This window comes from Rattus rattus, chromosome 5 (assembly GCF_011064425.1).
Source record: "Rattus rattus isolate New Zealand chromosome 5, Rrattus_CSIRO_v1, whole genome shotgun sequence".
NCBI classification, from domain to species: Eukaryota; Metazoa; Chordata; class Mammalia; order Rodentia; family Muridae; genus Rattus; species Rattus rattus.
In genome coordinates this window covers 83,794,129-83,821,683 of record NC_046158.1, presented here as the reverse complement: position 1 = coordinate 83,821,683, position 27,555 = coordinate 83,794,129, and the positions used below count along the sequence as shown (strand labels likewise).

Genomic DNA, 27,555 nt, shown 5'->3' with positions numbered 1-27,555 from the left:
AAATGCATTTTTATAATCTATTTTTAAATGCAAAGCTACTAGATTAAGAAGCACAAAAAGATAAAAGTCAAGTCCTATGAATAAATATTTTTAAATTAACCACTCTGAGATCATAACACTGACAACACTAATTATCTTTTCTTGTCTTGGCAGTTATGGTGCATACTGTTTGGGTGACTGATGGGGTAATTTCACTTCATTTTCTCTCAGTTTATTCTGAATAGTATCAAGAGAAGAATATTAAAACAATTAACACCTCCAAACAAAGTATTTGATAAGGTTCTGGATTGAAATAAAATGTTTTAAAAAATTAAGCAGTGGACGGATTCTAGAGCAAATGACTACTCCATGTGCTGAATGAAAGAAAGCTAGACTGAGAACCACTGATATCTAGAAACAGCCACTCAACACTGCATTAACTATTCTCAGTCTTGGTCAAGATAACATCATGTTATTTCTCACAAAGAGCCATTTCATCAACAGTCTGAGCTAATGTTACTTAAATATCATAATATGTATTATATATTTTAAATTATTAAATGTTTGTCATCAGCAACTCAAACAATTAAAAACAGGTAAAATGTATGTCAAAACAAATTATTTTTAATTTCTTACATTGATATACATTTTATTATATCAATAATGACCCCATGTCTAAAACAATAAAAAGTATTTAAATTAATATTTAATATCACATACAAAACTTTTAATAACAGCAATTACTTGGTCACTCAACTAAAAATGTATAAAACATCACCAAACAAATTTTATATTTGGACAGTTTAATAAACTTTGAACCATACGATGCTCAGTTTTATGTTACAGAGTTTGTAAGTCACATCACTTACACCTACATATTACAATAAAAGACGTATTCTTTGCCTTGATCACCTGGTTTTGTTGTTGTTTATAAAATTAATCACAGCTAGCAGGGCAGAAATCGCTTTGAGCTTCGTGAATGACATCCAAGAGATGGGAAAGGATTAGTTCTCAGTTGCTGCCAGTTATAACGCCAGGTGGCTTTTTCTGCAGTGAAGGTGTTACCGATAATCCCATTACACTGGTACTAAATCTTGCAGACATCAAAATTATCACCAAGGTTCCTTTTCATCCCATCCTTTCCAAATGACTGGAAGTCGCTTCACCTGAAAGAAGTCCAATCCACATGCAGCTGCTGTTTTAGCAGGCAGCACACTCCCTGAGAATGCCAGTCATGATTCAATTTTGCTGTGCTGGTGGCCCCCTATTCCCTGTCCAATAATACATCTGTTAAAAAATCCTACAGCTACAAATCAAGTTTAATCCTACCAGGGACCTCATGTTGGTCTTGTCTTCCAAAAAGGCAGCAGGGTCTGCTGTCTATCTCTGCTAGTGTCTGGGGAATACCCTTTAAATCCCAGCCCTACTTAGAAGAATAAGCTAAGGATCACAAAACATGACCTCAAAAACCCTGATATGACTATCTTCTGACCCAGAGGCATTCATTCTAGGTGAAGATTAGAACTTTGCATAATAAGATTACACAGCAAGTGAATGATATCAAGGGACTATCCATATGCAGCCGCCTGGCTCTGTATACGCAGCCTGTGCTGCACAATATGCACTGCCGGGAGAGAGCTGGGCCTTTCTAGCTGAAATAAAATAGATTCACATAAATTAGTTGGCCATTTCCAGAGTCCTAAATCCCCTATTACATCTTTTATTGACAGCTCCTGTGAGGATAGCACAAATGTTACTCCTTTTTATTCTGTGCTTCTGTAACATCATGCTCTGTAATTGAAATGTACATAGATTATGTCTTAAAATTAACATCTTGTTTGCTGTAATCTTGGATTACAATTGACTGTGTACATAATAAAATTAGGAAATCAATGGATGGATTTATCATCTCCAAGAAACTAGAGGTATTGTTTATAGATGGGTTTAACATTTTATGTCAGCACTTTAAATACAAAAGTCACAGAGAGTAGTTAATAAAATTTAAGTGACTCAAAGAATACAACAGGCATTGCCTAACACCTACATAAAAGTTAAATTGTGTAAAGATTAAGTCATATTATTCAAAATTCAGAAAGCAGGAAAAAAAACTCAACGAACTCACAAATGCATCATTTTCTCTAAGCTATATTCTAGCAGGTCAGCTATTTACGCTGACATCTACATTTTTAAGATTTATATTTATTATCTTTAATTGTGTGTGTGTGTGTGTGTGTGTGTGTGTGTGTAGGTCTGTATATGTATGAGTGCAAGTGTACATGGAGGTCAAAAGAAAGCTTCAGGACTTGTGAGGTAGGACTTGTGAGGTTGGGGCTCAGGTGGCTGTGAACCACCTGACTGCTGGCAATCAAATCTGGGTCCTGCTCCAAGGACAGTACATGCTCGTCAGTGCTGACTCACTCAGCCAACCTGGGCCTACGTTCTTTATAAAGTAGGTACACGGGTTTGGTTGGTTGCTTGGTTGGTTTTTAGATTTCAAGACAGAGAGTTTCTCTGTGTAGCCCTAGCTGTCCTGGAATTTGTTCTGTAGACCAGGCTGGCTTCAAACTCACAGGGATCCTCCTGCCTCTGCCTCCAGAGTGCTGGAATTAAAAGCCTTCACCCCTACCACCCAGCTTTACATCATGGTTTTTAAAGCAAATCCCCATAATCGTTTCATAACTAAGATGTTGAATCAACTCTTATTACTTATGGTCCTATAATTCATAATTACATATTTAAAAGAATGTCTCAGTGAAATAATGTCTCTTTATAATACCATATGGAAAATTTTCAATGTAAAAAATTCTAGAACTATTTAGAAAACATTTTATAAGCAAACATATAAAAAGAAATCTTCCTATCCATTTATACAACACCCGTCTGAAAAAAATCTGAGGGCATAAAAGGAGGAGTTAGTTTTTCTTTAAAACATTAAAACTGCTTGTGTGATTGCTGTAAAACATGCTCTTTATTATATTTGAAATGTATAGTGAAGGTTTTATTCACTACGTTTCATTTACCCATGATATCTGAAGAATATCCCTCATCCATCATATCATCACAGCACATTTAAGCCTTCATCACATTATATTTAAGCCTATCTACATATTATCTGCTCAGTACTCAGGAGTCATGTAATATAATTCTGATTATCTGTTCAGTGCTATAATTGACAGAACTGTAAATAAACATAATTCATTTTAATAGCACATGTATATTCTTTAGATACCTTGAGCATATTATTAGAAAAATAATAAGAAATGCAAAAAATATGTATTTTTGTCATGATATATTGTTATGCTTGTGTAATACACTGTGTAGCCCCCTGTGGCTGTTGAATATTTCAAATGTGACCAGTTAAAACTAACATATACAACACTAGGAATTGTGAATACAATACAAAACATGGAAAAATACAACATTTCAAAATTTTCTACTGATACACATTGAATAGTTAGGCAATATTTGGATATAACTGATTAAGAAAAACATTTTATGTTCAAACTAAATTGCCACTGGGCAATACTGTGTTGGCATTCATGCATTTTCAATAGCTTGTCCTAGTATTCCTTTGCTTTGGTAGCTTGACACAAGTTAACTGGGAAATGAGAACCCCAATTGAGAAACTGCCTCCATCAAATTGGCCCGTGGATAAGTTTTCTCTATTTTAATGATTGAGGTGGCAGGGCTCAGCCCATCGTGGAAAATGACAGGCGGTCCTGGGAGACGTAAGAACAAGCTGAGCAAGCCATGAGCAAGAAAGTAAGCAGCATTCTCCATGGCTCTTGCCCCTGCTTCTGCCTGAGTTCCTGTCCTGACTTTGCTCAATGATGGGCTGTGATAAGGACAAGTATGCCAAACACAGTGTTTCCTTCCCAAACTGCTTTTGGTCAGGGTGTTTCCCATAGCAATGCAAAGTAAATAAGAACGGTTCCTACGCTACATGGAACTGTACATGCAGCACTAGGGCAGGGGGCTGAGGTAAAACATGTCAAAGTGACGGATAAACTTAGTAAAGACAGAATAGAATCTTGGTCTTTTAAGTCTTTTGTTTCAAGCTTAAAGGAAATGGTAAGAGATAAGATTTCCCTGCTGCTGACTATTGCAAACTTAAAAGGAACCATGATGTGTCAAGCTGCAAAAACTAGTAAATCTAGGATTGGTTTGAGCTGTTTGGTTATTTGTTAATGAGACAGTGTCTCACTATGTAGTTTCAGGGGGCTTCAACCTCAGAGTGATTCTTCCAATTCAGCCACAGAATTGCAAGGCTCAGACTTGCAAGAACTGCAAGATATGTCAACATTTATAGTAAATACAGATTTTTTCAGAACTTTTTCATCTTCTCAAATACAGCTGCAATGAAAATGTAGATTTAAAATGAGATATATCCCTCCTGGGCTTCTTCTGTATGTTACACCCCAGTGCAATAGAGAGCAGCTTAAAACCATGTCTGGGTTTACAAAGGACCATGATTTTTTTTCCTATATAACTACAAAATTGTTTGTATTCAAAATTTGGCAATATATTTAAGTAGCAATTAAAGAGACTAAAGCATTTAGTACAGTCCAGAATGTTAGCAAAAACAAAGAAACCAGTTTTATAAATTAGTAAGCTGCTTTTTGTAAGTCTTTTCATCATATTCATTAATGTTTCTAAGCTTTCATTTAAAAATAGTTCCATGAATATAAGAATACCTAAAAATGGTTAAAATGCATAGCATATACTTAGCAACCAAAAAATAGAATGACTCAATTACAATGACCACAGATAAATCATATGATAAAAATAAAGTCTATCTCTACAGAATATTTAAGTGTGAGTTTAACAATATGATGCAAATTAAGTATTTAAGGTATTGGCTTATTTAAAAGTGGTTTTTTCATAATTATTCCTTTACAATATTTACTTAATATCTAACACTACTGCTGAAATTCTATGAATAACATGGTTAAAACTTAATCTGTTTATTGTTTAATCATGACACTTTTCTCTTAGCTTCTTAAAATTATTTAAGTTTAGACTGTTTCTAGTTACAAGTGTCATATAGGTGTACACATACACACACACACACACACACACACACACACACACACACACAGGCAAATGAAAACAACAGCAACAAAAAAAAAATACCCTTTCTAACCATCAATAGATGAGTGCAATGATATTCACTCTAAGTTAATCTTCAGACATCCAAATTCATGAATAAAAATTCATCAGTTTTAAATACACTGAGCCTATTAAGCAAGAACAAAAGCATATGCACAAAAGAGCTTTTAATATATTTCAAAGCCCACAAGAGCCATGGTCTCATTAAAATTATAAATTACACAAACATGGGATGAAGATTCAAACGGCAGAGCAGCTAAGCAGATTACAGAAAAGCCCGCGCTCCATATGATAACACACCATGGCCCTCCCAGATGGGGGCTTGGAACAAAAAGGCCATCACCACAGCTAGGGAAAACCTCCTTGTGATCTCTGGTTTCTCTTCAGCACATGACAGCCAAATAATATGTTGATTATTCTGTTTGTGCTGCTAAGCTTGTACGATGGAATAAAAGCGATATGATCTATTGTGAACCCAATGCTAATGTGTTGCTCCACTCATAAGTAATATACTGATTTTATTTTGAAATTATCTTTTATCTGAGTATCAGTTTTTAAATGCATGAATTAAAATAAAAGCCAGGATAATGTAATAGTTAATTTGATACTTTAAACTAAAAACTGTAGTTGACAAGTGAAGAGTATGTAAAGGCTTAGTGAGAAGTCAAGTCTAATCACATACCTCTCTTTTACCTTATGCATTAGAATCAGAACGTATTTTAAAATAGCTTAAAATGGGAAATTAATCTCATTATAAAATATAAAAGTAACACAACAGTAATTAACTTAGTAATATACATTACTGACTAGATAAAAGCTAAGTAATTAGGGTATTCAAAAAGATAATTCTGTAAGGTAAATAATAGCACATATTAGAACAGATAGTGACATTTTGAAAAAATATAATTGAAGGTCTCATAAATGTTTAAAACTTAGCCACAAATGGTAATCATGTGGTCTTATAGAAAATAATTTAGAAGACACTTAAAATTTTTTAATGTAACTGCCAGCATTAATACATTGCCTTGGTGACAAAAAGTTAAAATCTAATTTTTTTTTCAATTAAAATGTATATTTAATATGCTAATCTTTAATAGAGAATTATACTTAATTTAGGTTGCTAGGATTATCAACACATGCTTCACAAAATTATGTAGTTCATAAAGAAACACTTGTGAGTATCTGAGTATTGGTGTCATTAACATTGAGAACTGCAACATTTATTTTCCTATTCTAGAAATTCCTGTCTGAACAATATAGCAGATTGTCCTTAAAGACTGATAAGAACACAAAGCAGCAATAAAAGAAACACAAAAGGCTAGTGTTGACAAGCAGGCCAATTTTCTTAAGGAGCTGTTTTGTAGAACGTATGTGATGATGAAACGTCACCATTTAAATCCACTTTGTGTGGCTCTTCTCCAGAGTTAGGCTTGAGTCCAAAGAGTAAAGCAAAACTGCCTCACAAAAAAATACAGTCTAGAATGATAAGTCTAGAATGATAAGAACAGGACAAAAATATGTTTAGGGAACTTCACATATAACATATCCTTGGAATGCACAAATATGTCTTAAGCAAGGAAAGGGGCTAACTAAACATAACTGACAGACATTAAATCTGTGAACTTCTGTTCATCAAAAACACTACTGAAAAATAAGGAACAAATCTGAGTCAGCGAAATCAGAGTCCACACTTAATTATAAATTCATATTTTGAATGCATAAAACCCTGCCAATCAAAGAGAAACAGAGTAAACAGAGTATGCAAAGGAGGAGGACAGGCACCGTGCAAGAGAAACTACCAGCCAGTCTATGTATGAAAAAAGTATTCCAGTTCAGTAACTTTCAAGATTATAAATTACAAAATAATGATTTCATAGCCACTACAAGTTGAAAATAAAAAGATAGATAAATTCAAGCCCTAGAAAATGCGCACCTGGAGTCTTCGTGGAGTGTGTGAACAAGCACAGATATCTCAGAGGATAGCGGATGTGTAAACTTGAACGTGAAGTTACACAAACTAGTCACTCCTAGACACACACACACATGCATACACTCTACACTGTAGCATGTTCACAGTGGCAATGTTTAAAACCTCCTCAATGATGTGCTAATGATGAATTAACAACTACTGTCCACATACTGGTAGCAATGAAAATAAACCATAACTAGCTGTAATAAAGTTCGACAAATCACACAAAATAATGCTGATCAAAGAAAAGTAGAGCAGAAGCTACCTGGTCTAATTATCAATATATGTGCGTACATATTGTAATACATAACAGTAACCCCACAGTGTAGTCAGGTGAGTGGTCACCTTGTGGGGGAAGGGAAAGTGGCCAGCAGGTACCATGGGTGATCTTACACAACGATTACAAAATGTCTTTCCTTGTCTGCATGCTGGTCACATGGGTGAATCCGTTTATAAAAAAAAAAAAATCATTAAGTCATCCACTTCTACATTTTAAAAAAGTGACAGTAACCAGTATTTTTCAAGAATTTTTCCTACAGTGACTTTTATAATTGCCTGAGTAGACACACCAAATAATCTCCAAATACGGAATGTCTCAATCTGTAGTCACAGCAAAGGGACAATGTGAAAGAACGGAACAGACTTCATGGATGACCCTCTAAACAGTGTTGACCCAGAGGCCCACCTGCTACCACACCAGGAGGCACAGGCAGGCAGAAGACATCCAGAGGTCTGCCTACAGTAGAAGCCCTACTGTGTGCAAGGATGTGGTGTAGATGGGAGAGAAAGAAAAGCAGGCTGTTTTGAGCACTATAAAGAACTGGAGGCACAAGGGTAGAGAGGAACAACCTGATGGCAGTTGCCTGCCCTGTCCCTGAGGTCATGGTGAAGTCTGGACCTGTGCTGCATCTGAGGGCCACCTCTGGGTTCCCAGTCACGCAGCAGCAGGGGTCTGTATTGAAGTCAGTGGCTGACATTACCACCAAAGGCCGTGAGGATGTCTCTGGTCTGGGCTGCTGCTTGGGACCATGTTGATGTCCAAGGACACAGCTGGCCCTCACTGACTAACAAGCTTAAGAAAGCTGGCCAGACCCCTCAAGGACTGCAGTGAATACCAGTGGCCCTGGTGGCTTGGCTGCAGGAGAGCTGGCAGGCTGACCAACTCAGCTACCGCCCAGGCTCACATTCAGGGCTTTAGGTTGGCCCACTCCAACATCTACCCCATCTATGAACTGCATAAGCCTGCGAAGGGGCTGGTCCTGTAGATCCAAAGCTGCAGGATCTCCATTACACAGGATTACACAACATGACAGCCAGGACGAGTCCCATCGAGGATCCAGTATTTATAGTGGAGCAGAAGCCAGAGGCCTCAAACCAGACCAATGACTCCTTGCAACGAGAATTTGCAAGTCAAGATGTGTGGACAAAAGGGTAGACTGTGTGACACACTACAGCCTCCATAATGGGATTTTTTTTGTTCTGTTTGTCTGTTTGTTTGTTTTTCTTTTGTGGGGGAGGTTGTGAGGATGGAGGGTTGAAATGAAGGGATGTGAAGATGAGTGGGACTAGGATGCATGATGAGAAACTTGCAAAGAATAAAATACATTTTGGTTTTAAAAAAACAAAATGTGAATAAAATAAGAAAATAAAATCTATTTTATAAGAAAAAGAGGCAAAATGTAAACACATTGCTTAGGAACATACATGAAAATTAAAAATTATATAAAAATAATTTAAGTTGTTGTAACAAAAGGTAGAATATGTGTTACCTGTAAGGAAAAGGGAGGCTACACCAGACATGGTAAATTATAGCCAATGGTCTCTGGAGGAGTCCAGGACTGTGAAGCCGTCAGTAGTTAGACTCTCATCACTAGTGAGACACAGAAGGAGAGAAAAGGGAGGGGGGGGGGACTGCAGTAGTGTTGAGGGGCTAGTGGTGCTCTGGGTAGACGGTCGTTTGGCTTTGCTGTATAGGTATCGCATAAGTCCCCAGCTACGTGCCTATGTTTATAACCTTATATTACTCAATGCAAAGTTTAGCTTATGTATTATCCGTGATATTATATTCTTGCTGAGAAAGAAAAAAGGCTCATTCTCTTGTTAACATTAATTTATGTTCTTGGTCTGCAGTTCTAATTATTATAATAATATTTTAATAACAATGAACTATTACTATGCCTAATTCTTCATAATTCCAAAGAAGTATGGATTTCACATGTTTTATGACAGATATAAAAATATAAGAGAACTTAAAGGAATATAAGTTCAATTATTCTGCTTCACTTTTGTTTATGTATTGAATGTTACCTCTGCTTCTTTTTTCTTTTCTAACAAAAAATGTACACTTACTTTAAAAATCCAAGATTATAACCGGATAATTTTGTGCAGGTTGTACTCCCCAAAAACTTTCAACTTGAAGGTAGGAAGACACAGTTTCTTTCTTCTCTCACATGCTTTAAATCCATTTTAGGACTTTTGCATCCATATATGATAAGGGTCTAAGACAGCCTAGCTGCAGATACAATATTTGAAGTCTGACCTACTGTTACTCTGTGTAGATATGCTCCCTATGTTCCAGCAAACATGGCAGCTAGAACAGGGTAGAGATCAAGTAATGTTTAAAACTACCAGTACATTAAAACATAAAACACAAGTTGCTCATTCAATGATCTAATTTAAATTACACTGAAGTAGTTTCAACTACGGGGAAACAGTATTGTGTACACACAACTCATTTTCTCTCCAATAGCATATGGAAGTAAAATTGTTAGAACAAGAATCATTATTATGACTGTATACTGACTTATACTAAAAAAAAGCACATATAATTAAGGAAGTCATTTAAGGCCCATACTGACAGGTATCCCTGATATATGTTTTTATAACTTTTAGATACCCCTAAACAGGAAACAACCAATAAATAGGGAAACAAGAGAAGACCAGCCTTCTCATTAGACTTCAGTAGATTATCTACCTGGTGGCAACGGTACGGTACTTTTCTGAATAAAACAACACCATCCCCCTCCCCCATGGTGGAGGGGAGGACTTAGCAGTTCTTTGCTCACCTATTTAGTGCCTTTAGTCTCTTTAGAAAGTCACAGTTTTGTCCAGCAGGGAGCAGCCTTACAACAGCCAAGGACTTAACTTCAATATGAAACCCACCCACCCCCACCCCTGGGGAAAACAAGGGGTGTTTTGAATTCTAAAAGGTCTACTTACCATAGGTCTGTTCTACAATTCGTTCAGCTTTATGGTAGTTTCCAGGAAAACCCAGATCTACATGAAGTCTCAAAGCCTGTGTGAGTCATCCATGGTTTCCAGTTCCTAAAGCAGTAAATCAAAGTAGTATATGTGAAAGCTTCTCTGACCAATGTTGGGCTAAATTAATGTAAAGTAGGAGTAGATATTTCTCAGTGCACTCTATCTTCCTTTTGGTGGGGCAGGAATCTTGAATTTGGATGTTCAATAGCACTGAACCTTTACTATACTAAATGGAACTATGTTTTATTGGATATTTTTTATTTACATTTCAAATGTTATTCCCTTTCTGGGTTCCCCAGCCATAAGCCCCCTATCCCATTCCCTTCCTCTTCTTCTAGAAGACTGTTCCCCCTCCACCCCACTTCCAGCCCTCCCCCAACATTCCCCTGCACTGGGTGGGGGTGGGGGTTGTTGTCCAGCCTTGGCAGGACCAAGGGCCTCTCCTCCCATTGGCGACCAACAAGGCCATCCTTTGCTACATATGCATCTGGAGCCCTGGGTCTGTCCATGTGTGCTCTTTGGGTAGTGGTTTAGTCCCTGGGAGCTCTGGTTGGTTGGTATTGTTTTTCTTATGGGGTTGCAAACTCCTTCAGTTATTTTAATCCTTTCTCTAACTCCTCCAATGCGGACCCAGTTCTCAGTTCAATGGTTTGTGGTTAGCATTTGTCTCTGTATTTGACAAGCTCTGGTTGAGCCTCTTAATGGGGCTATTAAAGTCTTTATCCAAAAGAGAATTTAAGAAGGAAGAAATTAGAAGATATAACAGGTTATATAAAAAATTAAGAGGCTGTGTGGTCAGAATCATGGGCGTTAGTCAGGCTTTTGCTTCTATAGGCCAGTATGCATATCTAATATAATTTTTATTTTTTTGAGGCATGGTCTCTCTACAGAATCTATGTAGTCTCAGGTGTCCTGGAATTTGCTTTGTAGACCATACTAGCCTCAAACTCAAGAGATTTTTATGACCCCAGAGTACTGGGATTAAAGACAGTGAACCACCATGTATGGCTAATCATAAAATTGAAAACATAGTAGAAAATAGTTTATAATGCTGTTGTGAAAAGAAGTCATGACCAACTGAAAGGCAAAATATTTTAATGTTAAAGTCTATGATACAGTTAGCTGTAATAATTCTGCATCAGTTCTTATGACTCAAAGACACAAATTACTCTGTCTCTACTCCAATGTGAAATGTCCAAGTTTGCTTTGTATGTGTTTGCATATGGCTTTTCAGAGTTCACAACAAATAAGATACATATCCAACTTCAAATACACATAATTTAGAGGGATTTTATCTGCTTAAATAGATTCATTCTATTTGCGGGCACTATATTCTTAATGTCATTGTATTGCAACTCTCAAATACACTTATTTATTCTACTCTAAGTATTTTTTCAGCTATGTAGGCATTTGAACCCTCCCTAAATATTTTAGAGTTAATATCCAATCACCTAAATTTCATTTCATTCTTGTTTCAATCAGTTAAAGACCATCACTATTTTAGTATATACTAATATACTAATACTAATGAATATATTAATAACCAACTTTGTTAAGTCAACAGGACTTTAGTATTATTAATGTGTCATGCACACATATACAATATCCTTAACTTGACATGTAAAGTTTAAAAGAAATGTATCTATTTAACATTCACTAGTACTGATATTAAGATGAAGAGTACTGGTGTATTATGAAACATATTTATTGTGAGAGGACTGCATGCCTGTCATAGCATCTATGGTGAGAGAAGTCAGAGGACAGCTTGCTCAAATTGGTTCTCTCCATCTGCCATGTGGGTCCTTAAGGGTGGGACTCGGGTCAGTCTTGGTGGCAAGCACCTTTACCCATCGAGAAACCTCACCAATCCATAAGCCATTTTATCAATCCATAACAATTAATTATTCATAAGTTTGTAATTTCTATAAATACATTACACAAAAGATTGCATTATACATGAACATTACCCAAAAGACACTTCAGTGATTTTAGTGTCCTACCTCCCAAAGTAATATCCACTTAGAACCACAGTACACGAGCATATATTATTCGTGATATAATTAAGGTAAGGGTCGACATGAGATTATACTAGACTAGGGAGGTAATAAGTCTAATAATAATGTCCTAATAAAAGACGGAGAACAATACACAGATCCATGAGAAGAGGACATCATGAAACTGGAGACAGAGATTGAAGTTATGGTTTCACAACCAAGAATATCAAGAGCCCGCAGAAACCAAAAAAGAAGAGTTGTTTCTTAAGTATCTGGAATAAATGTGGCCCTTTTGTCATCCTGACGATATTTTGTACCTCTGAGGCTCTGAAAAAGCAAGTTTTCTGCAAAGCAGCCAAGTTTATGTCAGGTCGTTACGGCAGTCCTAGGAAATTCTTGGCAATGGGAGGTGGGGTGTTGCTTTAAAAGAGACTGTATGTGGAACACACTTCTCTTCCCAGTATCATGCCTACAGGAGAGTCTGGTTCAAAATGAGAAGCTCTATAATACTTCTTCACAAATAAAAGTATGTTTTTAAACTAATATAAGTAAACACTGAAGACAGTGAGGAGCATGACCATACCAGAGACCTTGAAGGATTTTAGAATATAAAGTATATTGAACAGAGAAAGGTAGAAGAGTCCATCACACAGGCTGTCAACTGTGTAAACCTCCAGCTGCCATTTACTTTTGTGGGGCAACATAAAGAAGTGCCACATAACTGACTTTTAAATGGCTCAAGGGAAAAGAAAGACCATGCTGTAACATATAAAAACTATTTGAAATTAAACTTCAGCTTTTAGCATAGCTGTGCTTAATCATTAATGTCAGATCTCATGGTTTACTCATGAAAGAAAGGAGTAGAATAAAGAGAGGCTTTATTGTCTGCCAAACCTAAATTATTTACTATTTGGTCCCAGAGAAATCCACTCAAGACCAAACACAAACATGAGATTTTTCATATTTCCTGCTGTGACTCCAACTGGTGTTAGTCTTCACTGGGAATAATGAAGGATAATCAAATGAAACAAAATATATTATCTGCCTAAAAGGAGCTTGACATCTAAACTACGAAGACTGGGAATCTAATAGGAATTCTTTATTTGCTATTAGAGAAAGAATCTACCATTTTTATAAAACAGACAAGATTGTATAAAAATCCAGTCTGGGTTTAAGCAAGTGCTTGGCAGTTATCTGAGTGTCTCAAAATATAAAGGTATGCACCGAACACGCTGGTGACATATTTGAAATGACACCAAGCAACCTTCTTCAAATCTTTCTGGTTGATATGTTGTTAAACAACAAGGTTTGTTGCTTTCCTCCCCCACCCCCGATATGATTATTTATTATCTGTTTTGATTTTTTTATTATTGTTTGCTTTGCTGATGTGAACCCTGAACACCTGATTCTCCTTCTCCAACTCTTTAGGATTACAGGCTCCAGCCCAAGCCTGAATATGATGCAAAAAAAAAAAAGGGGGGGGAGAGAAAGGGAAAGAAAAAAAATAAAATATTGTGATGAATTCACCTGTAAGTCTCAGTGACAGAAGGCAAAGGCAGACTTCTGTGAGTTATAGGCCAAACAGGGTTACAAAATGAGACCATCTCAAAATGAATGAGTGAATGAATGAATCAATTAATCAATCCATGTATCATCCACCACTGTTGGCAGTTGGTACTGACTTCGGTCTCTTTTTAGTTCAAACACCGCCTATCTTGTATGTCTTCTAAAAATCACGTAATCAATTCTTCCTCCAGTTCTCATATAAAAAAATATTTAAAAACAGCTCTGAATTATGGTTCTTTTTTCTGCCACACCAAAAAAAAAAAAAAAAAACCCTCATAGTATAGTAGGAACCCCCTTCATTCAGATTTCAAATTACTAGAAAAATAAGGTACAAATAAATCTAATTCTCCTCAGAAACTTCGATTAGTTTCTGTTATTTGCAGCTGCTTTGGAGAAGTGACAATTAAATGTGTGAACAAGGTTGTCAGAGTAACACTTGTCATTCACACTGCTTAGGAAAGACCCTCCGAGATTTCCAGAAACACTAATTAAAATTAAGAAAAGCTGCTCACGGGGACTTGTCAGAAAGCTATAGTCTGTGAGACCTGGGAAGAAAGCCCAATAGTCTCAAAGCTCATGAACGGAAGTATTAAGTATTAAGTTGACTATTAAACCCACGTAACCCTGAACTCTGCCTTAAGCCCAAGAGCTCACCAGCCACTGAAGTCACTGATACCCCTTTCCAGACAACACAACCCTTCGGGAAAACTCGGTCTCGAGGAGGGGCAGTGTTGAGGGTGGTGGGGCTGGGGGATAACTTTCCTTAGAAACCAGAGAGATTAGAGAGGAGTCTCTCTTTGCTCAAGAGCAGGGAAGAAGCGAGCGCCAAATCGCAGTGGCTTAAGAAGCCCTGCGGGCGAATCGCTTCTCCGCCCTTTTCTTTTAACTCCTGGTGAACTCGCAAACCATGAATGCCAAAGGATAGTACCCACCTGCGGCCCCAAACACCAACAGAAGTTCCTCACCCAGAACTCAGATGGACCGGGTTCACCTGGGCCGCTTACAGTCCTCCCGCTTTACGTACCGCACTTTTCAGCAATAGGCTTTGCGATTGGTTGGTCAGCAAGGAAATCTCAGTTCTATTGGCTACCAATGGTGAGTAGGCGGGATTTTGGGGCTGACTCTGACAGGCCGACCGCTCGAGTTCCCAGAGTTCCGATTGGGTCATCTTAGGGGCTTCAAGATGGCGGCGGCAGCCACCTGCGGCGCGGGTACCCTCAGCTCCGAATGTGTGGCTTCCCAGGCGGGCCAGAGCCGCACCTCTAGCTTCCAGAGGAGGGGCAAGGCCTCTGGGGCCCCCGGAGGGGGGCCCCGGCTGCTGTCCATCGCAGGCACGCGACCGTCGGTGCGGAATGGACAACTGCTGGTGTCAACCGGGCTCCCAGCCCTGGACCAGCTTTTAGGTCGGTTCAGAATAAAGATGTGGGGGCATTCTAGGGACAACTTGGGGTGGGACTCCAGAAGCACCCACACCCATTTCCTTTTTCCCTTTCCTCTTCACAAGCATGTCAGGATAGCCTGTTCTGACAGGGTGGAAAACTGGGGGAGGAAACTTGGATGGAGATGTCTTAAGAGCTGTGCACCAAGCCCACCTTAAGACCCAGACTCCTAACTGCACTCTGCCCAGCACCTCATTTCCAGATGACCATGGACTCCCTACATGCTTTTACCCTAAATGATTACTAATGAAAAAGAAAGGAATTAGCTTGTAGGATCCTCTGGTGGTATCTTAGAACACCCTCCTTCCAACCCCGGGTAACTTAAAGCTGGGACTAACCCACAAAACGTTTTAGGGTTTTAAAGAAGGGTTTCTTTAGAAAAAGCTGAAGGTATTGCCCTCCTTTCTGTCGCCTGACTACTCATCTCTTTAAATCTTAAAGTGGTGTGGCTCTAAAGAGTGCATGTTAAGGATGTCTGTTAATTCAAAGAAATGACAGTCCTTGATATTCAGATAGTTCTACACTCTGCCCCGCCCCCTCCTCAGTGTCTTAAATTTGTTATCATCTCTGGAATCCTTCACGCAAAGCCTACTGAAGAATATACTTGTTTCATAGAACTGATTTGTTGAAAGGGTTGAGTAGATTAGGTTGGTAGGACAGGCTACATTTCTGTTTGAATGCTGCTTCATAAAAACAGATGTGTGTTGACATCTTGCAACCCTTTTTCGTAGTGTTTACCATATGTCGGTTAAATCTGGTACATTTGCATGATATACTGCATTTGCCATTGCTTATTCTTGTTCTTCACTTGACATTTTCTCCGGTTTTTTTCCAGGCTTTTCAGGTACGTTTAGCAAAGAGGAAAATAACAAGTCAAGGAACTTATCAGAAACAGCATGGTTTCTTGAGTCTATTATTTTCATGTTCTAAATGTATCTTGATTGTTTTCTTTACAAATTTAAAGTAGTTTCACATAATTGTTTCAAACCCATTCGTGTGTATGAGACGAGAAATATGATGCTAAATGCATAGTTGGCAAATATTTATTTCACTTTTTTTCTCGTCTGGCCTCTGTTATTCTAGTTTTGAACCCAAAGCTTAGAAAAGTTGGTCAGTTTTAGTGAACTCTCATCCAGCAGAAATTAATCTGTAAGCTTTAGTGACAGCAGATCTTTCCCATCAGTCTAACCTATCTCTTCTACCCCTTAAATGTCTATATTTTTTAATTAAATGGGAATAGGTGCCTTTATTCAGTTGATAATAATCAAACTCTTCAAACAAAAGGACAGCCTTTTTTGTAGTGTACCTTCATTTCCTCATTAGAATAGCAAATTGTGCTTAGACCAGAGCCTGGCACTTCATAAGTTCTTGATAAGGTTTTGACTGGAAGGAGGAAAAGAAAGCCTAAGCAAGAAATAGTGAAGTGCGAAAAGTGGAGTTTGGCATTTGAGCTCCAAAAATTGATTCAGAAATTTAATGGTATGAGTAGTCACAAAACTCCAACCATCCGAACTCAATGCAGCTTCAGATTTAATCATCTCTACATTTCCATCACAACTATTGCTAATTTTTGAGAATTATTTTCAGGGAGTTTTGATAGTTTACTGAGCTTAAGATTAAATATTTAAATATATTCTCTTCACACCTGCCCAAAAGAACTGAGGGCACCTTTTCATTTGTGTTTCTATGGAGACATATACTTGAACAATCATTTTGAAATTTGCAGAAATGCTTGAACAGTGGAGGGTTTTGGTATTTGAATCTAAACATGCTAAAAATTAGTGTTCGCTAAGAAAATTAAAATAGTAGCAGTTGCTGAAATGTACGTTTTGCATGATTGCAGTTGATTTTGCAAAGTACGTAGAAATTCAGATGGTTGGAATAATAGGAATTGCTATATTTGGAATAATAAATATACCCAGATGTGTTTCAGTTGTTAACTTCTTAATGACATTTTCATAACTTGATTTACTGTCCTATATGTCTTCTGAAGCAAAAAAAAAAAAAATACATTTGTTTTTCATTAAAATGTTTGGAAGTGGGGTTGGGGATTTAGCTCAGTGGTAGAGCGCTTACCTAGGAAGCGCAAGGCCCTGGGTTCGGTCCCCAGCTCCGAAAAAAAGAACCAAAAAAGAAAAAAAAAATGTTTGGAAGTGAAGCATCTGTTGCCTATGTGTCTTCAGATAACCACAAGAATCTCATAACCTGAGTTGTTACTTTCAAAAGTCATTTGATTCAGATTGTGGCAAGCCTTGTATGACCCCTATTGTGATAAAATGTAACGATAGTGGGATATTAAGAATATTGTGGGGAAAAAAGAATGTTGTGACATTGTGGCCAGATAACAAGTAATATTGCATTATATCCAGCCTGTGGTACAGTGAAACTCTCCTGCTGCCACCTGATATCAGGAGAATTTTAAACATAGTTGCTAATGTGTTTGAAACCTATCATACAGACTGATTGAATGTTAACTATTTGGTAATTCATTACCTCCCTTGCTTACATCAAAATGTCTTACAAATTTGAAAATTCTCCTTTTCAGCATTTTAAAGAACATGATCCAGCCATTTTATTATTGGATTTTCATATATATTCCCCAAGTTGGCAATCTAAAATTTTACAAGTTTTCATTTAGACTTTCTGAGTCTTGGGGATTTCCTTATGTACATGCGTGGAATTGTGCATGAGAACAGGTGTGTGTTTCCAGAGGCCAGAAGAGACCACAGGATCTCCCAGAGCTGGAGTTACAGGTGGTTATAAATGGCCTCATGTGGGTTCTGGGAATCAAATTTGGATCTTCTACAAAAGCAACAAGAGCTTTTAACCACTGAGCCATGTATCCAGCCCAGTACTCTAGGCTTTCAACTTTGTCTCTGTGAGGGCATTTATATTGTTATTTGAGGCCACTATAGGTAAATATCATATGTTTTAGAAAAGGAGAAGAACCTATCTGGATAGACACTTAAGGAATTTCCAAGGAAAAATTTTAGGCAGTCTTGAGAGGTTCTTGAAGAAAGCTTGACTTCTCAGATTTGTCTCATTAACCCCTACCCTGGTCAGAGTTTAATTCATGTTTGGTGGTCGAAGGAATGGTAGGTGCTACATTCATCACGACTTACCAAGTAATAATATATGCTTAGTGGTGTGTTCTACAAAAATGATTGCAGAAATAGGAAAATGCTCTTATTGAGCATGCTGTGTTCTATATGCTACTTCATTTCATTTGGAAATACCACCTCATCCCACCATGAACCTTAAAAAAGACAGGGAGAATAATGGTCAGACATTTATGCTTGTAATCTCAGCGCTCAGTGGGCTGATGCAAGAATGTTCTGTGAGTCCCAGCACACCCTGGCTAACCAGTGAGATCCCATCTCAAACTTGAAAATCCTTCCTGCTAAACTTCCACTGGAACTTACCTATGGAAGTTAAGTAGATTAGGGAGGTAGAATTGGTCTTCAGTTGTCAACAGCTTTGAATACTTTTAAAATAACACAACAAATATATTTGTAGTTATTCTTTAGATATATTTTAAGTATATTTGTTAGTTTTTGAGACATTAATTCCAAATATTAATACTTTTACAAATGAAATGAACCACAAGGTATTCATGATGGACTCCCTTACCTCTGTAGCATAGTTCCAGTATCTTAAGAGTTAATTTTAATGGGTCACCATTTGAATTCTATATTCATGATATTAGCCTAGTTCACATGCTTAAAAGAACACATTCTAATATTAATACAAATATATTGTTTACTTTCTTTCTTATTTGAATTGACAAAACTTACTTTTATATTTAAACATTTCTAGACTTTGGATATAATTTTTCTAAAAAATAATTAGAATTCTTAGTTCCTATGAGACTTACTCAATTTGAAAGTAGAACTTTTAGCATTCACTGTACACACGGACTTGGATGTTGAGTTAATTTACTAACAAGTGTTAAATACAACATTGCAGTGTTTAACCACAGCTGTATTGGGTACTTCCTGGTTATGTCAGGAGAAAGGGGACACTATAACATATTAGGAAAGTAAATATGTATAGTATGTAACTATGCTAACATGTAATTATGTCAATAAACCATCGAGTAAGGTATTGCAAAAATAATTCAAATATTGTTCACAGTGGCAGTTTCTAATGTTATTGAGACATCTGTTCTTGGTGAAATCTAATCCAAAAAGTTAGTGATTAATTTTCTTCTCGTATATCATTTTCAGGTGGAGGTTTAGCTGTTGGAACACTTCTTCTGATCGGTTAGTATAAAATACATGCTGTGATCCTTCTTAATGATTTAGTGAGTTTCTCGCTTTGAAACTGAACATTTAAATGATGAGCTTTCTGCAGATGTGAAGTCAGACTGGAACTTGATGATACTTTTTTAATTCAAAATAGAGATGGGCAGACATATATGAAAATGTAGCTCCAAACATTTAAAATGTTTACTCTTCACTGTGCTCCATTTTAAATTTAAATAAATTTAAAGTAACGTCAATTGCTTTTCTTGAAAAAAATAAAATCTCAATATTAAGAGATGAATTTTAGTGATTGATTTTAAGAAATGGAAAAATTAATGTGTGTACAATATATGAGTGTATAGATGTGTAATATATTGCTCAGATTTTGTTACTGTTTTATTGAATATAAAATGGCAAAGTAGGCCAGATTTTTTTCCATTTTTAAAATGATTATAGTTCTTATTAAAATATATAGCCCAATAGGGCATATTTTAGCATAGATCATTGTCTTCCAATTATAGTAAGCCTTATCTATTCCACAGTGAAACCAATCTTCTTAATGTTTAACCTATTTACTTTCAACATATCTACTGTTTCTAGTTTAGTCTTGAATCGTCAAGCCTACTTTTTTACTTAACCCCATTAAAATTGAAAATATCTATTTTAACGCCTCAAGTTTTCCCTAACCTAAATGGGAATCATTTGATTATCTGGCTGTGAGCGATAGAGTGGCTCCTTGTTCTCCCCATGTCTTCTTGATATGTGGTATTTCTGTTTCATTGCCTAAAACTGATAGAAGAGTTCATACTGAGTGAGACCTATAGTCAGGAAACTGAGGCTATAAAATACAATGATCTAGACATTTGTTAGTACCAGGCACCAATAAAAATAAGTTTATGTTAATATATTTTTAACATAACAAGGAACTGTTGTAAATGTTTTTGGAAGATTTTCTCCAAGTGGGATTATAATACAAAGTGATGATCCTTAAATTTTCACATACACACAGCATTTATCTAGTGTAGCTAAACCCTGGGAAATTCAAAGTTATCTATAACATCTCTACCTATCTCTGCTTAATCACTAAAGGATAATGGTAATAGTTGGAGAGTTGTCCATCATTTGGTTCTTGCTTTATATGTTTCTTTCTTTACTTAAGATGATTACTTTATAAATTATTAAATTCATATTACCTGTATTTCATTCATAAAATGAGATTTGTGGAGCAGAGTAACTAATTCCAGTATTAGAATTTTGCTGTACATCTAAATACATAAATTTGGCTTTTGAATGAGGCATTTTTAATTTTTAATTGTTATGATAATTTCATATATAAGTATTTTATATTTACCTCATGCTCCCTTCTCCTTCTATCCTCTTCAATTCCTCCTCTGTCTACTTTCTCTCAAATTCATGACCTCTTCAATAATTGTTACGCGCACACACACACACACACACACACACACACACACATATGTATGTATCTCTCTCTTTTTCTCTGTCTTACTTAGGGTTTTACTGCTGTGAGCAGACACCATGACCAAAGCAACTCTTAAAGGACAACATTTAATTTGAGCTGGCTTACAGGTTCAGAGGTTCAGTCCATTATCATCAAGATGAGGGTATGGCAGAGTCCAGGAAGGCAGGGTACAGGAGGAGCTGAGAGTTATATCTTCATCTGAAGGCTGCTAGGAGAAGACTTACTTCCACACAGCTAGGATGAGGGTATCCAAACTCACACCCATAGTGACACACCTAATCCAACAAGGCTACACCTATTCCAACAATAGTGTCACTCCCTGGTTCAAGCATATACAAACCATCATACACACACACACACACACACACACACACACACACACACACACACACACACACACATGCACGCACACACACACACACACACAGAGGGAGGGAGGGAAGGAGGGAGGGGGGGAGGGAGGGAGAGAGAGAGAGAGAGAGAGAGAGAGAGAGCTACTGATTTTGTTTAGTGTTTGAGTGTGAGTGAGTGTGTGTGTGTGTGTGTGTGTGTGTGTGTGTTTAGTGTGTGTATTTAGAGCTGATCATTAGGAATTAGATTACCCATCAAGAGGTTTACCTCTGGAGAAGACTGCATCTCCATCTCTTAGCAGCAATTGATTGCCTATAGCTCTTCAGTCTAGGAATGTAGAGTTGTAAATTTTCCCTCATCCACATTGGCATGTCAACTGGCAGGTCTTGTTTAGGAAACCATATTGTTAAAACTACATGGGTGCAACTTCTCTGTCAAACATAGAAGAGTCTATATTGTGAGGCTGCAGCAGATGTACTGGTCCCTTATTTCTTCCAGTCTTTGCATCTTTTCCTTTACAGTGTTCTATGAGCCTGAAGGGTAGGGTTGTGCTGTAGATATTTTAGTTGAGGTTGGATGCCCCCATGGTCAGTAGTTCTTTATATTTGACCAGTTTTGAGTTTGTGTAGTAGTCTTTATTTGCTCCAAAAAGAAACTTCTTTGATCAGGGATAAGAGATATGCTTATCTCTAGGTATAAAAATAAGTACTTAGGGACTAGAGAGATGGCATGGCTGTTAAGAGATGGTTCTTGCCAAAAACCCAAGTTCTATTCCCAGCCCTGACACAGTGGCCCACAAACATCTGATGACTATGCACGTGATACACTGACATATATGTAGACCGGACACACATATATAGAATAAGCAAAACTCTAAAAGATATTTAGAATGCAATTAGAAATTATAGTGGTTTGGGAAAATGGCAGTTGTAGGTTCTCCTCTAGAATCCATGGCCTTACCAGACATGGCTAGTTGGCTAAATTTACTGTATCAGGGATGAATTCCCTCTTACCGAGCAGGCCTTAAATCCAATTAGACAAATGTTGTTACTCCCAAGATGGAAGTGCCGTTGTTTGTACCCTTGGGAATATCCTGGACTGGTCATTGTTTGTACTCTTGGGAATATCCTGGACTGGTCATTGTTTGTACCCTTGGGAATATCCTGGACTGGTCATTGTTTTGTTTTCCAAACTGTGCACCTGTGTAAGGCTCTTGATCTCTTGATTGCTTTTCTCCCTTGGCAGGTTGATTATTAGGAGAAAGTAGGAAAGCCAGTCTTCAGGGAGGAAGAGGCTGACTCCTCCAAGTCTCATGCAGAAACTGTATGGCATGTTCAGCAATAAGATAACTTGCTAGGCAACTAAGAGCAATTGTAACAGCAATAGCCTATATTATTTTGGGAGTGTTGGGTTAAGTAGAAAATAGAAAATCAGGATTTGTAGATAAAGTATAGGAACTGGGTAACACATGTAAAGAATATAGAAAAAGAAAAAAGACAGACAGACAGATGGAAGGGACATGCAGGAGCTTTGAGATGGCAACTCTATCAATTATAGGCATAGAAAATGAAGCATCTCAGGTCATTAGCAAAGACCAGATCTTCATCAATATCATAGGGAAAACTCCAAATTAAGGGAAGACATACTTATATAGATCCAAGAAGGACATAGAACACCATATAGACAAGACTAGAAAAGAAACTCTTTGTATGTTATTGTTATAAACAGTGGATATACAGAACAAAAAGAGGCTATTAAAAGCTGCAGGACAAAAACTAAACAAAACAGAAAACACAAACCACAAGTTATAAGTAAAGGAAAAACCCACCAAAATAACAAACAGCTGGTCTCCAGGTAGAAACTTTAAAAGACTGAAGAGTCTAGATCAACTTCTTGGGCGCCAGTGGGAGGAGAAGCCCTTGGTCTTGCCAAGGCTGGACCCCTCAGTGTAGGGAGATATCAGGGTGGGGAGGTAGGAAGGGGTGGGTGGTTGGGGAAGTGGTGACACCCTCATGGAAGAAGGGGAGGGGGGATTGGATAAGGGGTTTATGGTTGGGAAACTGGGAAAGGGGATAACATTTGAGGTGTAAATAAAAAATATCCAATAAAAAATCTAATATCTCTTAACTGTACACTTTTATAAACTAAAGAACTAGTTATACTTCCAACATATAATAGCACAGAGAAAATATCCATTGTTTTTAAATGGAAGAACTGAGACATTAAATAATCTACCAAAGCAAAATGGGAAAAAAAAAAAAAACAAATTCTGCAGCTCCATGGTCAGCATTTAGTGTCCATAATGCAGTTGGCTAGTTTCCAAAAGGGCTTGGCTCATCCCAACCCTCCAACTCCCCACCTCGGCACACAAACTCTCCCATAGGTTTACTCAAGCGCCACCCATATCTATAGTTCTCCTTGGAGAGCAGCCCATGGTCCTGGCTTCTGTAACATCTCTGGGCCTCAGTTGCAACTGAACCTTCACTTCCTTTGCTTTACTTACTGTCCTTTTAAGGCCTGTCTGCAGGGTCTCGGTTCCTGCCACATATTTGTCCTTAGCTATTTCTCCACGACCCCTCTGTCTTGCCTTTTTTATGCCTACAAAACCAGTACTATGTGGATGGTACATACAACATTTCTAGTTGTACTGCTAGTTTTACTCCTGTGAGCCACACTTATACCATTTTCTCTGGACTTATCCTAAAAAAACACTATTCACATCCCATGCAGCAATTTCACATCCCATGTTATGCTGGTCTCCTTAACAATTATAGCAGTTTTCTTAGCACTAATCTGAACACCATTCTGTCTTGGTGTTTCTTTTTTTTCTTTGTTTCACAAATCTACTTTTATTTATTTACTCTCTACTAGTTTAAATGTGAAATGGGTACAGCATCACACGGATTCTGTGTCCGATGGCCTTAGCAGGAAGGTTGCTTCGGAATTTGGCACGAACCATGCCACTGTTTCCATGGGCCTGAGTTACTTTTCCCCAGATCACTCTGGTTTTGTTTGGTTTGCCTCCAGGAGTCACTGTATTGTTTTTTCCTTTGTACACATAAGCACACTCTTGCCCAAGTAGAACTCAGTTTCATTTCGGACATAAACGTCTTCAATTTTAAGAAGAGCCATGTGCTCTCTTTGGTTCCTGAAGCCTCGCTTGTAGGCAGCAAAAATGGCCTTGCACCACAGCCTTCCAGACATACCTGCTTTTGTTTTTTTGTTGTTGTTGTTGTTTTGTTTTTTTTGGGTTTTTTTTGTTTTGTTTTTGTAAGTCCTGTTCCCAGCAGGCCTCCAAAGGCACCAAGATGATGGAAAGAGACTGTCTTGGTGTTTCTTCTGCCAAACAAATCAGTCTATTGCCCTCAAACGTAACCCTATCCAAGTTCTTAGGACATAGGCAGAAAGTAGTCAGGTTTTTTAGATTTATTTAATTACTTTATGTATATGAGTGTTTTGCATGCATGTATGTGTATCAGGCATGTGCATGCTTGTTGCCCTCAAATCAGAAGGATGTTGGGTCCCTTGGAACTAGAGTTACAGATGATTGTGAGCCACCATGTGGGTGCTGGGAATCAAACCCAGATGCTCTACAAAGGTAACTGCTAACTCTTTAAGTGCTAACCTAACTCAAGCAGCCAGTATTTTGTACAAAATATCACACAAATGGCCTATCCCAGTTTCCAGTAGTGTCATTGTTCTCTGAGACCTTGTGAGCCAGGCCTCCACTATTCACATACCTCTCAGCATTCTTATCTTTCAAGCTCCCATAAGAACAGCCTCATGGCACTCAATGCTTTTCTAGCCCAAAGTTCTAAAGACTTCTACATTTCCTTTCAAAACAGTTTCCAAAGTTGCACAGCAATGGCCCTGTTCTCTATACCAATTTCTGCCCTACTTGTATTTCCATTTTTAGAAAAGATTATTTTTACTACTTTCAAATATATACACACACACACACACACACACACACACACACATATTGGGTGGGGGTGCATGTGAGTGCAGGTGCCTGTGGAGACCAGAAGTGTTTTGGATGTTTCTCTGAACTTGGATGTTTTTTCAAACCAATGCTTTAACTGTTCCTTGTAATTGTAGATATACCACAGTGATTAGAAATACCTATTTTTTTGCTTAGAAAACCTGGCCTCAACATTTCATATCTCTTCTTCTGTAATATTAATAGAAGAAAATAAAAGCCCAATATTCTTAAACCATGGTGAGGTGGGTGGTGGGCAGGGGGGAGTGGTACATGTAGTTAAAGATAGCTGGGACTTCCAAATATAAGTTCTGAGAATTGAACTTGGGTCCTTTGTAAGAGCATTCATTGTGTGCTCTTAACTACTGAGCCATCTGTGTAGTCCCTCATATGTCTTGATACGGTAAAATAACCAGTCAAACACAAAAACAGTAGAGGTATTTTTTTTTTTTTGGCTTACAATTCCAGGTGTAAATGTTTCTTTTATTTCCTCTGATGGAGGGTTTAGATGAGAGCCAACTCAAGATGCATGAATACGTGGCTTGTTCTGAGCCCAGAACATTTCACTGTTCTAACCATCCCTAGGCCTAGAGCTGGAAGCTTCTAGTCTCCATTCAATGTAATCTTCCAAACTGACTGATTCAATCTAGCTTCTCTAGACTTCTGTGTAAATTGCTCTGCTTAGACTCATACTAACTTTGGCAGTAAGTTCTAATCTTCTGCCTTCTTTTCATTCATTCCTTCATTTCACTCGGTCTTCGCCTGAGTCTAGACAGTCTGTCTAAAACTGTCTTGGTAAAACTGCCCTACCTCCACCTCTCTCAGTGCTGTCCACAATGGGTTGACCTTCCTACCCTAGTTAACATAATCAGGAAGATCTTCCATAGACATACATGCCCACAGGTCAACCCAATTTACGTAGACCATCAGTTGAGACTTACTTCCCAGGTGATTCTAGATTGTGTAAAGTTGACAAGCAACATGAACCATCACAACTGCCATAGGCAGATATGAATATTCAGGTATTCAGCAACATAGACAAGCATAAAATAGTAAGAAGTAATTTTGAGAAAAGTCTACTTGGAAAGATGGGGCAGATCACTGAAAATTTCATATTGTGGGGTAAAAAGTTAAGCCTGTTTCTTCTACCCATAACCAGGCCTTTTTCTACATTATGGATATAAAGCACAGGCATAGTTCTATGCCTACAGTATAGCCCATCAATATTTAAGGCAGCTCTGCATTGTCTCTTGGGACTCTTTTTTTTTTTTAAGCTAAATATTCTATTTATCTCTTAACGTACTTTTAGCTCCCTTCTCCATCTCAGTCACTCTCTTCCAAAGATACTTTAGTTTGTGTACTCCAAGCTAACATTGTCTGACAATGTTTGAGAGAGAGAGAGAGAGAGAGAGAGAGAGAGAGAGAGAGAGAGAGAGAGAGAGAAAGTGCAGTTGGTTTTAAGGAGATTTAAATCTCATCTCTTTCCATTTAAGATAGCTTTAGGCCCTAAGTCTGACAGTGTCGTCTTACGTTCATACGTCCAGTGAACATAAGAATTAGATGATTTGTTTAGGCCACATTGTTTTTGGCAGTTTCACTTCACCAACTGCTGTTGCCCAGCATTCTGGCAATTCACTAAGCAGATTGATCAAATGCTATTAAGCAACCTCAAAATTTATTTCACAAACTTGATCATTTTCAGCACCCCACCCCACCCCCACCGTGTATGTGTGTGTGTATGCATTTTTACATTATAGTATATGTGACTGATTCACAAGACAGATTTTTTGTTGTTGTTGTAACTTCTCTCTTCATTAATAATACAGATATTCAATATATATATTACATGCTTGGCACTAGGCTTAACTGTCATAGTCACCCATTAGCTCTATGGAGAAATTACAGTTTTGTATCTTAGAAGCTGATACAGCTGGAGTGTTCAAAAGCACCTTGAGGGAAGCTTCTTGAGAATTATTTTGGAGAAATTTATGCAAATTGGGCATGTCTTGTAAGAGGCAGCAGGATGGTGGGCAGCAGTGACTATCTTGATGTGTACCTGCAGCAGTGTCTGAGGAGAGGGCAGCAGAGAAAGAAACAGATACAACCTGATGAGCTTTGAGGCTTTGCTTTTCTGTGTGTTTTACTGTGTCCTCAACTTTGCGTATATTTTTATTTTTCCAATTG

The 27,555-nt window shown here is 37.7% G+C and overlaps 1 protein-coding gene, 1 long non-coding RNA gene and 1 pseudogene across 2 annotated transcripts in view; 1 reads left to right on the top strand and 2 right to left on the bottom strand.

Moving 5' to 3' along the window:
• Positions 1–714: 714 nt before the first annotated feature.
• On the bottom strand, positions 715–14,921 carry LOC116901715. Its single transcript, XR_004388011.1, has 3 exons — positions 14,811–14,921; positions 10,277–10,381; positions 715–1,145 (listed from the first exon to the last, which is right to left on the bottom strand). It is a non-coding gene; the product is annotated as an uncharacterized LOC116901715 (long non-coding RNA).
• Positions 14,922–15,036: 115 nt separating this feature from the next.
• The window catches only part of Elp4 (elongator acetyltransferase complex subunit 4), a 195,591-nt gene continuing 183,072 nt past the window's right edge, over positions 15,037–27,555 (top strand). The window contains exons 1-2 of the mRNA XM_032903846.1: positions 15,037–15,281; positions 19,544–19,579. Of these exons, the coding sequence (XP_032759737.1) occupies positions 15,062–15,281; positions 19,544–19,579 (256 nt within the window). The 5' untranslated portion in view covers positions 15,037–15,061. The remainder of the gene's footprint in view (positions 15,282–19,543; positions 19,580–27,555) is intronic.
• LOC116901713 lies at positions 24,265–24,596 on the bottom strand (annotated as a pseudogene).